This window comes from Pelobates fuscus, chromosome 3 (genome assembly GCF_036172605.1).
Source record: "Pelobates fuscus isolate aPelFus1 chromosome 3, aPelFus1.pri, whole genome shotgun sequence".
Classification (NCBI taxonomy): Eukaryota; Metazoa; Chordata; class Amphibia; order Anura; family Pelobatidae; genus Pelobates; species Pelobates fuscus.
The window spans coordinates 161,143,878-161,158,070 of NC_086319.1; the positions used below are offsets into that span (position 1 = coordinate 161,143,878).

At 44.8% G+C, this 14,193-nt stretch overlaps 1 protein-coding gene across 1 annotated transcript in view; it reads right to left on the reverse strand.

The window, feature by feature from the left end:
* Nucleotides 1-6,539: 6,539 nt before the first annotated feature.
* LOC134600922 (hemagglutinin/amebocyte aggregation factor-like) overlaps nucleotides 6,540-14,193 on the reverse strand; it is a 45,142-nt gene continuing 37,488 nt past the window's right edge. The window contains exon 5 of the mRNA XM_063445309.1: nucleotides 6,540-6,651. Within this exon, the coding sequence (XP_063301379.1) occupies nucleotides 6,612-6,651 (40 nt within the window). The 3' untranslated portion in view covers nucleotides 6,540-6,611. The remainder of the gene's footprint in view (nucleotides 6,652-14,193) is intronic.

The window sequence follows — 14,193 nt, forward strand, 5'->3', positions numbered from 1 at the left end:
ATTTGAGGGTCTATGTGAATTTGACAGGTGGGATGGAACAATGGGTGGGCAATGGCTCCAGTACCTGACGCAGTTATAAGCATCCCGTGGGTGGCACAAGAGCAGCTGGCCAGCGGCATTAACTGAGCATGGGAGCCTAAAGAGTGCGGCTATACCCTGTGCCTATGGTTGCGATGGTTTGTATGTTTTATGCCTTAGTCAGCTTGTAAGATATCTATATTTGCAGGCTTTAGTATGGGCAGGTCTACGTAGGGATAATCTGGTGATTATATGGGCCACACAGCGTCACTCAGGTCACCCCTCAGGAAACACTGGTGTTAGGGTATAGTGGGGATCAGCGAGCGCGGGTGATTTGCCCGCATTTGCGAGGCTTAAGCAGTAAGCATGGGTCTAAGTCTTACCACAGCATTTTAGGTTAGCTTTGTGGAGCGGGTTGCGAGCTCCATATGAGCTGTACGGCCGTTTGCAGCTGCACCATTGCTTTCTCGAGTATACTCTATCTAATAATATTGGTCATGTTACAACAAATATATCCACAAGACATCTGATCATAGACATTATTGGTATCTCCAGGACTGACTAATGATTAGATATTACCTCGTTAGTAGTGAAAACTACAAGGACAACGCAAACAGTATATAACAGTTCGGTCTTATGTATACTTGTGATGGATCTCGTAGGTCGATCCTCGCGTTCTGAATTCTTAGGTCGTTTAGGATTTTGCAGAGACTTTACGCCATTCCTGTGTCAGGCATCCCTATGGACCTGCAGAATTTGGCGGGGACCCAGTGAGTAGTTCCCACTCCCGAAGTTGATTGACACCTTCCTCAGGTGTGTGGATGACTTTCAGTCCTCCATTTTTCGTTATCAGCAATTTGGTGGGGTAGCCCCAGCGGTAGCGGATCCCAATTCTCCGCAGTTCTTCTGTAATCTCGTAGAAGTCTTTTCTTCGCTTGAGGGTCGCTGCTGACAGGTCCGCTAAGATTTTCAGCGTCGGGTAGTCTTCGTGAGGCTCTAACCATTTCCTGCTGGCCCATAGGACAATCTACTTGATGTGGAAGTAATGAGCCCTCATTAGGACAGCTCTTGGTATCGAGTCAGGTAGGTTCCTTGGTTTAGGGACTCTGTGTACGCTGTCCACCAGGAGCATATCCGTGGGTACTTCAGGGGCATATGCTCTTAGTAGATCCCTGAAGTAGGCCTGAAGGTCACACCTGCACAACAGAATAAACCAGAATTTCTAAATGTATTTCGCCTCACAGGGCTTCTTCAAGTAGAAATAGGTATTGGATAACAAGTCTGACATACAGAGGTATAAATAGGGAGCTTATTGCAATTAACTTTTAAAATTGGCGCCTATAAAACATAAATACATAAGTCACAGTAATAGTATAATAAAAGGATGCCTATAACATTTATTATGAAAAAACGAGGGTTGTAGTAGTGGTAGAAACTCGTATTAGGTTAGTCACATGGCGCGCTTCTTAGTCACGTGATCCTCGTGTCAGTATTGGCATCGGGTGAACGCACATACCTTAGGAGAGAGGGCGAGTGCGTATCCGTCCCTCTCCACAGTGCACATGAGCAATAGTGAGTCTGTGGAGAGGTGAGATCTCTGCCACATCATGTGTCCTGCAACTGCAGACATAAAGGCACAGATCTCCAACAGTCTGCAGCATAGCCTTATGCCTGCTGCAGGCTGAAATAGATAAAGTATTCTCACTAGTTTAGTGTCTGCCATATGTTAAATGGATCAGGATATGTTACACAAGAAAATTCTCTCTTCAGCCAAAAATAATGCAGTGTGAATGAAAAGAATAAGAAATAGAATGGCAGGGGTTCTTTATAAAAATAACTTGGTTGGGTGATATGTATCCACAGGGGAATAAAAGGACAGGGAGAGGGGGGTAATATGTTGACCTTAAAAATACATAAATTTATAATTAAAATATAAAATGAAAATGAATGTTGGAAAATAAACACAAATATAGAAATACAAATTAGAAAATGGATAATAAATACAAATAAAATTTAAATTAATAAAAAAGAAAAATTTAAATAGAAATAAAAATAAATAGAAATAAAAATATAAATAATTACAAAACTAAAAATAAACTTAAAAATAAATATAAAAATACATATAAGTATAAAAAATATGAATAAAAAAACCTAAAAGTATTATAAAATATTTTAAAATGATATTTATAAAAAATTTAAAAGATCAAACTCTATATTCAAACCCTGTGGGGCAAATGTTTTTAGATTGAATGCCCATTCCATTTCTTTACTTCCCACAATTTTCTTTACATCACCGCCTCTCCATGGAATATTACATTTATCAATGCCAATACATTTAAGATGTTTAGGATTTTTATTGTGTCTAATAAAATGTTTAGACAGCAAGTGGTTTTCATATCCTTTAATAATGTTTTGGCAGTGTTCTACTTATCTTACTTTTAAACACCTAGTCGTCATCCCTATATATTGAAGTCCGCATGGGCACTCCAATAAATATATCACATTCTTGGTGTTGCAACTAATACAATCATTAATTAAATAGGTAATTAATAGCTCTAGGGTTTGCTGGTACTGGTAGGCACAAACGTTGTGTGGTGCCGAGGCAACAAGGGACAGAGCTAAGTATATATACTATATTGAGACATCTTTAGATTTGCTTTTGCTTTGAATGTTTTACCTAACCTGTATGCTAACCTAATACGAGTTTCTACCACTACTACAAACCTTGTTTTTTTTTTTATAATAAATGTTATTTGCATCCTTTTATTATACTATCTATTACTGTGACTTATGTATTTATGTTTTGAAGAATACTATGTATATATCTATTCTGTCTTTCCATGATGACGTCATTTTGGTGCCAATTTTAAAAGTTAATTGCAGTAAGCTCCCTATGTATACCTCTGTATGTCTGGCTTGTTACCCAATACCTATTTCTACCCTGTGAGGCAAAACGCGTTTAGAAATTCTGTTTTTATTCTATTTTAAATTAAATAAAGGCATGTTTTGGCTACTTGTTTACGTTTGCCATATTCCTTTTTATTTTTTTTATTTATTTTATATTTTACTGCCTGACACCTTTGCCCACTTTTCTTAAGAAGACTAAAATAATCCAAGGTGGGTTTATACACCAAGCGCCCTATAGATCGAGCAGTGAGCCTGCTCAGCCAAATGTGGGTATATTTCTTATATTCCTTATTCACTATTTTGTCCCCAAACTGCAGTGAGCACTATATTTTTTGCTGTTTTTATCTTCTCGATTGGAGTTCCCCCCATGGTCGTCCGCAGGAATTTTTCCTGTGGGGGGGGCATAATTGTAATGACATCCATGCTTGGCCCCTTTTTGACAGTGTCATGAAGGGAAGGAGCATAGTCATTATCACATAAAGCCAGGGTGAATAGCGTTTTCACAACTATCCTATCAAGAATACGTTTGTATTCCTGACACTATAGTGTTCCTTTAAGAAAATTATAGGAACATTCTGGTCACCATAACAACTTCATCTAAATGAAAATGCTATGATGCCAGGAAACCCCTGGGTGCTCTCTTTCCTTTAAGGGGTTAAACCGCTCTCAAATGGTTTAACCCCAAAGGCTTCCTCTAGCTCCAGGTCGCTCAGTGATATTCGTCATCTGAAACGGAGTGTCAGGAAGTGCAGATTGACGTCAGGCATGGGTGCTGCAGATTGGCTAGAGTGGACAGTTGACGCTCTAAGCCAATCACTAGTTCCCAGTTCATTAAAACGTTACTGATTGGCTTAGACTGCCAGCTGACCGCTCTAGCCAATCAGCAACACCCCTACCCAGCGGCCCTCTGTGCTTCCTGACACTCAGTAAATAAAAGTGAACACATTAACACTGATGTTTTTTTAACCTGGGGAGATGAGAAGGTCCAGAGTTTCCCTGCCAGGCCCAGGTACCAAAGCCTTATGATGTGGTGTCCAGAATAAAGTGGAGGGTTCACTTCATTTGTCCTTCCTGCTCCAATCTCCTTTTCTTCTCCTTCATTTGACACAGTCGTCTCTTTCTTCTGACACTGTCTTCTATCCTTGGCTCCTTCTGCTCCTTTACCTTTCTGCTACCTTCTGCTTATTTTGCGCCCTTCTGCTCCTTTCTCATGCTCATGATTCCTTTCTGCTCCTTGCAGACCCTTTCTGCTCCTTCTTCTACTTTACCTTTGTGCTCCTTGCTGTCCTTTTCTGCTCCTTCTACTTTACCTTTGTGCTCCTTCTGATTCTTTCTGCTCCTTTATCTTTGTGCTCCTTCTGTCACTTTCTGCTCTTTGTAGACCCTTCCTTCTCCTTGCCGACCCTTCCTGCCCCTTGCAGACATTTCCTGCTCCTTGCTGCCCCTGCTCCTTGCAGACCTTTCCTGCTCCTTGCTGCCCCTGCTCCTTGCAGACCCTTCCTGCTCCTTGCAGACCCTTCCTGCTCCTTGCTGCCCCTGCTACTTGCAGACCCTTCCTGCTTATTTCTGTTCCTTCTCCTTTCTGCTCCTTCTCTTACTTTACCTTCCTGCTCCTTGCTGACTCTTCATTTAGGCTTCCCCCCCCCCCCCCATGCCTCACTTCACTAATCTATAGGCTGCCCCCCATGCCTCACTTCCCTAATCTATAGGCTGCCCCCCATGCCTCACTTCCCTAATCTATAGGCTGCCCCATGCCTCACTTCCCTAATCTATAGGCTGCCCCCCATGCCTCACTTCCCTAATCTATAGGCTGCCCCCCATGCCTCACTTCCCTAATCTATAGGCTGCCCCATGCCTCACTTCCCTAATCTATAGGCTGCCCCCCATGCCTCACTTCCCTGATCTATAGGCTGCCCCCATGCCTCATTCCCTTAATCTATAGGCTGCCCCCACATGCCTCACTTCCCTAATCTATAGGCTGCCCCCCATGCCTCACTTCCCTAATCTATAGGCTGCCCCCTCCATGCCTCACTTCCCTAATCTATAGGCTGCCCCCATCCCTCACTCCCCTAATCTATAGGCTGCCCCCCATGCCTCACTTTCCTAATCTATAGGCTGCCCCCCATGCCTCACTCCCCTAATCTATAGGCTGCCCTGCCCATGACTCACTCCCATAATCTATAGGCTGCCCCACCATGCCTTACTCCCCTAATCTATAGGCTATCTCTCCCCCCATGCCTCACTTCCCTGATCTGTAGGCTGTCTCTGTTGCCTGCATGTGCTGCTTTCCCTGCGGTTTCAGTCAGCAGAGAGATGCAGGGATAAGATGTAGCTTCCTATCCCTGTCTCTCTCCATACACACAGTTCCCCATGGTTCCCCCTGTTACCATACCATTGAAGGTTGGGAGTACCTCACATATCCTAGAAGTGGGGATCATACCACTCTAAGCCCTACAAACCAGAGCTGGATTTAGCTCTGGTAAATGTGAGTAATATCTACCTCATTCATATCTCGTTAGAATTTTATATACATACTGTACCATTGGAGTCCCTCTCTCTGCTTCTTTTATAAGTCTATTTGGATTTTTTCTTATCTGGACATTTGTAATTTTCATTTGATTAATTTATATACATAGGCGCTACCTTTTTTCTCCCTTTTTTAGTAACCATATCTGTACTGTGGGGTTTGGGAGGGAACCCTATTTTTATAGGTGTGCTGCCGGTTTCTGTAGCCTGATAGTGCTAATCCACTCATGATTTATCTAATTTTGATTGATTGACTGATGATCTCCACTGGCAAGACGGGACAGCCAGGGTGCCGTCGTCAGGGCCGTGTGAGCACCCCTGAAATTCGTGTTGGGTGTTTAATTTCTTTCCCATTTTTATTTTTATAATCACTTGGGTAGCACTATGAGCACTTTATAGTTCATTAGTTTTTTATTATAGCTCTAGGGTTTGCTGGTTCTGGTAGACACTAGCTTTGTGCGGTGCCGAGGTAACAAGGGACAGAGCTAAGTATCTATATACTATATTGAGACATCTTTATATTTGCTTATGCTTGGAATGTTTTACCTATATGCTATACAGGTCTATGTTTTATTCTCAATAAATTGATATATATACAGAGTCCATGGGTATTTACTGACCTAGACGTCTCTCTGTCCAGGAGTAGAGTGTAATGGACAATTTAATAATTTATGTATCGGGTATTTGATTTACTGTCTTTACTGTCCACTCTTCCCTAGTACTATTATTATTATAGTTCCACTTTTTATCTTAGATTTATTGAAGTTAGGGTTTCTACTTATTGCAACGTTTCGACCTGTAACCAGGTCTTTATCAAGCTTGATAAAGACCTGGTTACAGGTCGAAACGTTGCAATAAATCTGCCTGGAAGTGATCACAGTGAGTGCCTGAGGTTTTTTTTTGTTGTTGTTGTTTTTGTTGTTGTTGTTTTTGTTGTTTTTTCACTTATTCAAGTGTATGATAACATTCTAAATTCTGCAAAAATAATGACAGTGATTGCACTTTCTGAAACCTTTTTATTAAATTACAAACATTTGATTTTTATATTGTCTATGTTGCTAATAAATATTATTGATTAGTTAAACTGATTCTTGAACACAACCTTTATTCAATCAGAATGGAATATAGTTCTGGCTATGACTGCTGATTTCTTTGCAATTTTAGTTTTTTTGACATGAATAGTATTGCCATCGTCTGTCCCTGTAACACAATAAGAAACATATATCAATCTCTCAATCTCTGTCAATGCTTGCCATGATATTGCTATACAGAAACAGCTGGTATAAAGCCGTAGACGAAACTATGGATTTGCAACCTGAGAAGAGATTTTTAATCATAATATGTAATAATAAATGTGTAATAATGTGTTAGGCTCTGTATTATACTAATGTTACACTTATTATAATACACTAGTAATTTACAATGCCTAAATGACAAGTGACTAGGCTTAAGTACAGCAACTACATAAAAGGAAATAGCTATGTAATAAAAAAAAATGTAAGTAAATGACACCATGGAATATTCATTTGATATTTAATTGAAGTTCATTTTCACTTTGCTTTCTCTATTTTTTTTGCTGGTTGTATTTGCCTATTTTTCCTCTCATATTGTTTATCTTTAATATGTATTATTATTATTTATTTTATTAATATTACTTTTATTTTTCATTCTATTGTTTTAATTCATATCTAGCTTATTTTTATTGTATTTCAAACCTCTTATCTTCTTCACTTTTGTTCTTCCCCTTATTCCTAGGTTATCAACATTTGGACTGTGTGGCACAAGCCGCCACCAGTCTAAACAGTGGTGAGCTAGTAAGTAAATGTACTTACCCCTTTATGGGGATATCTAGTGATAAAGTGCTATAATAAAAATCTTTTAATACAGTAAATGAGTGTATAATTATATATTGGATACACTCACATAGGATAGAGCCAATTTGGGACAGGCTCAAATCAGAACCTCTTCTATTGTTCACTCTTCTATTGTTCACTGAGGTATACTCAAAAAAGAGAATAAAAAAAGACAAGCAGAAAGCTCTTAGTCTAATAGGTACAGGTAAGTATAATACAGTGTAAACAAATGATAGGATTCTCACCTTTTATAGAGCGTAAAGCCTGGCTCTTTGTGATAGGATTGATGTTGCAATACTGGGGGACAAACCCTTCTTTAGAGCAGCAGCAGATATAGGTTTTTGTATGTGCATCCTCTGCCCTTGGTGCGCCAAGGTAGTCATAGGGACTTCTTTAGGGATGTAACTATTCCCTGGTATACACTCAAGAGTAGTGGGATTATTTCCCACCCATTGGTATCTCTAGGCGAATATAGTTGTAAATTTATATTATATTCCCCATCGCTTTTCCCCTTCTTTATTTGAGTAGTTAGGAGGGTGAATCAATTGGGGCTTTAGTCTTATCTAATATTTTAGTTCCTAATACTTCTGCTATAAGGTTTTTTCTCCTTTCTTTTAGCCCACGGCCACCTCCATTTACCACTCACATTTGTCAATCAACATTTTACTCACCTTTTATTGTATGTGTGTCGATAATCCTATATGTCCTATAAAATATATCCTATATTTTTTTATTCCTAGTTTAATATACCTTTAATAAACTATTTTTCAGTCTTTTTTTATTCTGCAGCCCATTTAGTGTTATAGGTTTATCCACCTTAATAGCTTCACTTTGACTATTTGTTTTATTTTATAAACTTTAGCAACTACTGTATGTAAATTTTTCGTTTACACAGACACTAACACAAAATATACAGACACATAATGACACACATGCAGATTTACAGTCACACAATGACACACATGCAAATGCACATACAGATAAACAGATACACAGGGGCACATATTGACACACAGATAGACACTGACACACATCCACACAGATACAGACGCACAGGCATACATTCAAAATGAAGACATTTTTTAGCCACCCTTCTGTTTCCTACCTTTTGGGTGCTGGGTGGTAATTTTCCTGCAGTCCAGTCAACTGGCTGAGGATGTTTGGAGTCAGTTCTCCCACACTGCTCCCCTTCACTTCCATCCCATGTGACTCTGTGTTCTTTGGAAGGAAGTGACCTCCGAGTGTTAACATCATCAAAGGGTCCTAGTTGCGCTGTTAAAGGGCTGCAGTGTTGACTGGGCTCCTGAATACCATTTTTGGCCCTAAGTGCACCAGTGGCGGATCTAGAGCCTGATCTTGGGAGGGGCACTTGAAGATTATTTAAAGAAATAATCCAGGCACAATAACCACTACAGCTCAGTGTAGTAGTTATGGTGCCAGGATCCCATCCCACAGTAAGTAGTCAAACCATTTAAGAGCAATTTGACAACTTACCTGGGATCTGCTGGGATATAGGGCATAGGTTCAGTGTGTGTGTGTGTGTGAGCGGTGAAGTGTGTGTGTGAGTGCGTGAGGGCGGCAGTGTATGTCAGGGTTGCTGTGTATGTGTGTGTGTGTGTGAGCGGTGCAGTGTGTATGTGAGGGGGCAATGTGTGTGAGGCTTGCAGTGTATGTGTGTGTTGGGCAGTGTGTGTATGGGGGACATTGTATGTGTGTGTGGGGCAGTGTGTGTATGGGGGCACTGCATGTGTGTTTGGGGATGTGTGTGTGGGACAGTGTGTGAATGGGGGGCACTGTATGTGTGTGTATGGGGGGCACTGTATGTGTGTGTGTATGTGGGCAGTGTACGTGTGTATGGGTGGCATTGTGTGTATGGGAGGGCAGTGTGTTTTTGGGGAGCACTGTATGTGTGTGTGAGGCAGTGTGTATATGGGGGCACTGTATGTGTGTGTGGGGCACTGTATGTATGTGTGGGGTCGTGTGTGTGTGGGGCAATGTGTGTATTGGGGGGCAGCAGTGTGTGTGGGGCACTGTGTGTATGGGGAGGCCGTGTGTGTTTGGGGCAATGTGTGTATGTGTGTGGGGGGCAATGTGTCTATGGGTGTGCAGTGTGTGTGTGGGTGGCAGTGTGTGTGGGGCAATGTGTGTATGTGTGTGGGGGGCAGTGTTTGTGCGGAAGTGTGTGTTTGGGGGGGCCCTGTTGCCCCCCCCCTGGATCCGCCACTGAAGTGCACGGGCCACCCGATGAGCCCCCAAAGTGTGCAGGCCCTGGTGCAGCTGCACCGACTGCACCAGCAGTAGTTCTGCCACTGGTCTGTATCTCTGTTTGATACTTTTGTGTTAATCTAGTTATTAGTGCTCGAGAGAAGTTATGTAAGTAATTCCCTGTCTGCAGAGATACTACAACAGCCTAGCTCAATAATTTTTTGAAACGCCTTAGTTAAAAACCAGCAGGATTATGTAAAAAACACTCCCTGGTGAAATTTTGGTGTTTTTTAGAGATTTATTATTACTTGATGCAACCCAGTTTAGAGATGACACCATGGGTTATTTTTTTTAATTCTACAATTGAGTACTATACTAGTATCAATAAGGTGTACATCTAAATTTACTAAGGGAGTTTCTCTCATGATCTCCTGAATTTGGGATTTTCAGATGAAAAATAGGATTTTATTAAAGACACGGAGGCTCATATTATGCATAACTCTTTCTTTATTTCCTCAGCAGCAAAGATAGAGGAATATAAATATTATCAAAAATGAAAGAAAAAACTGTACAGGCATAACAGGCAGCCAATCACATAATAGAGGAAGTAGCTATATAAGTCCTGTGTCTCCCACAATCCCCCTCTTTCTTTGCTGCTTCCTCAGACAGCTAAGTATCTTACTTGAGCTCTCCTACTCATTACATTGTGTTTTGTGATGTTTACTTGTAGTTCTCGTGGGCTGCCCGTGCGGGTAGGTGCACGCGCCCCTTCCCCCGCCGGGAGCCGGTCCGCGAGCGCACTCAGACACGTGCGGCGGCCATTTTGGGCGGTCACTCGCATCACCCTGTTCTGCCGTGCGGTCGGTCCCTGTCCTTCTCCAGGTTCCCCTGCTACACCAACGATCAGGTCTTTTGCTTATATTCTGTTCTGCTGGGTTAATCAACCCATTTTTTCTAGTGTTTCCTTTTCGGATTATATTAGTGCCCGTTTTTTGTATAAGTGCCTCATTATGCAGGATAGTAAGGATGGGCCTACTGACCCCCCTTGGGACTTCCCAACAGATAACCCTGAGGGTGCTATGGCCTCTCAGGAGTTCCAGGCCTTATTAGAGGCTACTATGGCTTCCTCCCTTCAAAAGGCTATTGCCTCTGCTATGGAGGCTGTCTCATCCTCCTTTACCCAGTCACTCCACTCTGTGTTTTTGCCTTCCATGGCTACCCCTAACCCCCAGGGTGTGGGGTCCCCTTCCCCTGCCCAAACTGTGCCGGGTGCCCGTAAGGCGAAGGCAAAGTCTAGACATGTCGGCTCCCACTTCTCGATGCAGGCTTTGCCTGCCATGACTGACACGCCTATGGCGGTCGCAGATAGCGCTGCATCCCACGCGCACAAGAGCCCCTTGCCCGGCTAAAAAGGCTAGATTGTGCAAACGGGCTAGAGCCCTCGATGATGGGTCGGATCCCGACCGGAGTGTGGAAGATGATTCCGATATTATGGAGTATGACTCCTATGTTGAGGGCGAGTCAGGCGAGGATCAACCCCCTACGGGTGTAACCCCTTCTGGGTCCTCTGCCAACCCCCGAGGAAAAGTGCCAGGCCCCGCTGGGGATGATAATAAAGGGCTTTTAGACCCACAGGGTAACCCCCTGTTTGACCCGGACGACCTACGTCACCCGCGGTCTGCTGAATGGGTCCCTCCGGACCATATCGCCCAATATGTGGCTAAGAGAATACGCACACCTCTGTCCAAGGAAGGCCGCAATAAATTGCGTGCCGAATGCCCACGACCTTCCCTCCCTGGCGCTGCCTGTAAGACCCCAGACGTTGACCCTCAAATTGCCCAATTTTTAAATAAGTCTGGATGGAAACCTAAGAAGGGTCTTGATCACTCCCTGAAAGGGTGCCAAGACAAGATCCTAGACACGCTGGGCCCCCTGTCAAAACTATATGAGCTTCTTGATGCCGCTCGTACTGGTGACTCTGTTTTGGATGTCGATGTGGCCATCGGGTGGGTCCAGCGGGCTATATGCCTTATAGGGAATGCTAACACGGCCATGTCTTCCGAGAGACGCAAGGCAATTCTATTAAAAATTTACCCTAAACTGGCCGCTATGACCGTAGCTGAACCTGATTCAGCCGCTGAGGGGATGTTGTTCGGCACATCCTTCGTAAAGGACATGGGGTCCTATGTCAAAACATTTACGGCGATCGACAAGGCGCAGGCAAATATGAAGCGCGTATTCGCACCCAAGGTTTTCGGAGGGGCCGGGCGTAGCAGGAACCGTCCACCCGGCCGTGGTTTCCGAGGCTCGTTCCGTGCCGCCAGAGGTTCCTTTTTCCCCTCCCGAGGGTTCCAAGATCCGAAAACGCCTCCCTTCTTTCCGGCAAGAGGGAGATCGTGGGGCTCCAGATACCCCCATGGTGCGTCTTCGGGCAGACGCCCTTATGGTGAGTACCCTTTCTTCCCCTCTCGATCAGGTTCGGGTGGCGGGGAGGCTGGTTTTATTCTACCTAAGGTGGGCAGATATAACCTCAGATGCTTGGGTTCTACAATGCGTAAAAGGTTATCAACTAGATTTTGTCTCCCTGCCTGTTCAAATGTATGCCCCCAGGGAATTGTCTCTCCCACAGGAGCAGGACGCGGTGATCTCCGCGGAAGTCGAGGAGATGTTCTCGAAAGGCGCCATCGAAGAATTGCCGTTCGCCACTCCAGGCTTTACGAGCAATCTCTTCCTAGTGCCCAAGAAAGGGGGCGGAGTCCGCCCAGTGATAAATCTTCGCCCTCTCAACGCCTTCCTACGCTACCAACATTTTCAGATGGAAGGCATTAATTGTCTCAGAGACCTCCTGAGACAGTCGGATTGGATGGCCAAGTTGGACCTGAAGTACGCGTACTTCACGGTTCCAATAGCAGTAGAGTCCAGGACTACTTACACTTCACCTGGCACGGACGGCGTTGGCGTTTTACATGCCTGCCGTTCGGTCTCTCCTCGGCCCCTTGGTGTTTCACCAAAGTAATGAAGCCGGTGGTGTCGTACCTCCGTACCCGAGGGGTTCGGCTGATTATTTACCTGGACGACATCCTAATCATGTCCCAATCGTTGGAATGCCTGAGACTGCATTTGGACTGGACGGTCAATCTCTTACAGAACCTAGGTTTTCTGATCAACTGGGACAAGTCGGTCCTGACCCCCGCCCAGTCTATGGAGTTTTTGGGGTTCCAGGTGGATTCCGTACGGCAGTTCCTGTACTTGCCGGAATCCAAGATAAAAGCCATCCCAGAAGGAGCTTCGTCGAGCTCTTCGTGCTTCGGACTTATCGGTTCGGCAGTTGGCAAGGATCATCGGCCTATTGGCCTCCTCCATTCAGGCGATATTCCCAGGCCCTTTGCATTACCGGGCTCTCCAGTGGCTCAAAGGGTCGCACCTACGTTCGGGTCACTCCTACGAGTCTCGGATATGTCTGGACGAGGAATCCAGAGACGAGCTGGTATGGTGGCTAGCACACATGGAAGCCTGGAACGGAAGGGCGATTTTTGGTTCCATTCCGGACGTGATCATAGAATCAGATGCCAGCTTGCACGGCTGGGGGGCTCGTTGTCGCAACGTTTCCACAGGAGGCAGATGGTCCGACACAGAGAAGTCGTTGCACATCAACTGCCTAGAACTTCTGGCAGGAGCCTTTGCGATTCGCAGCCTTACCCCTGGAAAGGCGAACTGTTGCGTTCTCCTCAAGTTGGACAACGTATCGGCGGTCCGGTACATAAATCACCTGGGCGGCACCAAGTCCAGGATGTTGGCTCTCTTGGCGAAGGATTTTTGGCAGTTCTGCCTTTTCAACAACGTTGCGGTGACGGCGGAACATATTCCGGGTCTGGACAATTCGGGTGCGGATTGGAACTCCAGACATTTAAGAGACTCGGGAGACTGGCGCTTGCACGCCTCGGTCTTCCAAAGCCTAACCGGGTTGTGGGGGCGATTCGAGATGGACCTATTCACCTCTCGCCTGAACACTCAGTTGCCGAAGTTCTACAGTTGGAGGCCGGACCCGGCGGCTGTGGCGACGGATGCCTTTCTTCAGGAATGGCCGCCGGGCCGCCTGTATGCCTTTCCTCCATTCAACATGATTGCTCGCACAATCTCGAAGCTGGTTCGTCACGACTGCTGTCTGGCTCTGATCACCCCTCTGTGGAGATCCCGTCCGTGGTTCCCTCGACTGATTGAGTTGTCCATAGACTTCCCTTGTCTATTACCGAACTTTCAGGACCTCCTTCTGGATCCGGATGGGAACTCACACGAATTGGTATTACAGCACCAGTTGCCCCTGGTAGCGTGGTTCCTTTCAGGGGACGCTGGGTTGTCCCTGACGTTCCACAGACGACTCTCTTGCTCCTCGATAACGCCTGGGCTCCGGGCACGCGATCAGCTTACCGAGCTGCATGGAAGTCTTGGTCTGGTTGGTGCATGGAACGGGCAATGGATCCCGTATCTGCCCCTCTCCATTTGATCTTGGAGTTTCTCACAGCCCTGTTCGACTCGGGCAGGGCGTACAGAACTATCAATGTTTTTCGCTCGGCCATATCTGCCGGTCACGGCGGTTTGGAAGGTTTACCCGTCGGCAAACATCCTTTTGTATGCCGCCTTCTCAAGGGTATTCGCCTCGTCCGTCCGCCTAGGTCGCGTTTTT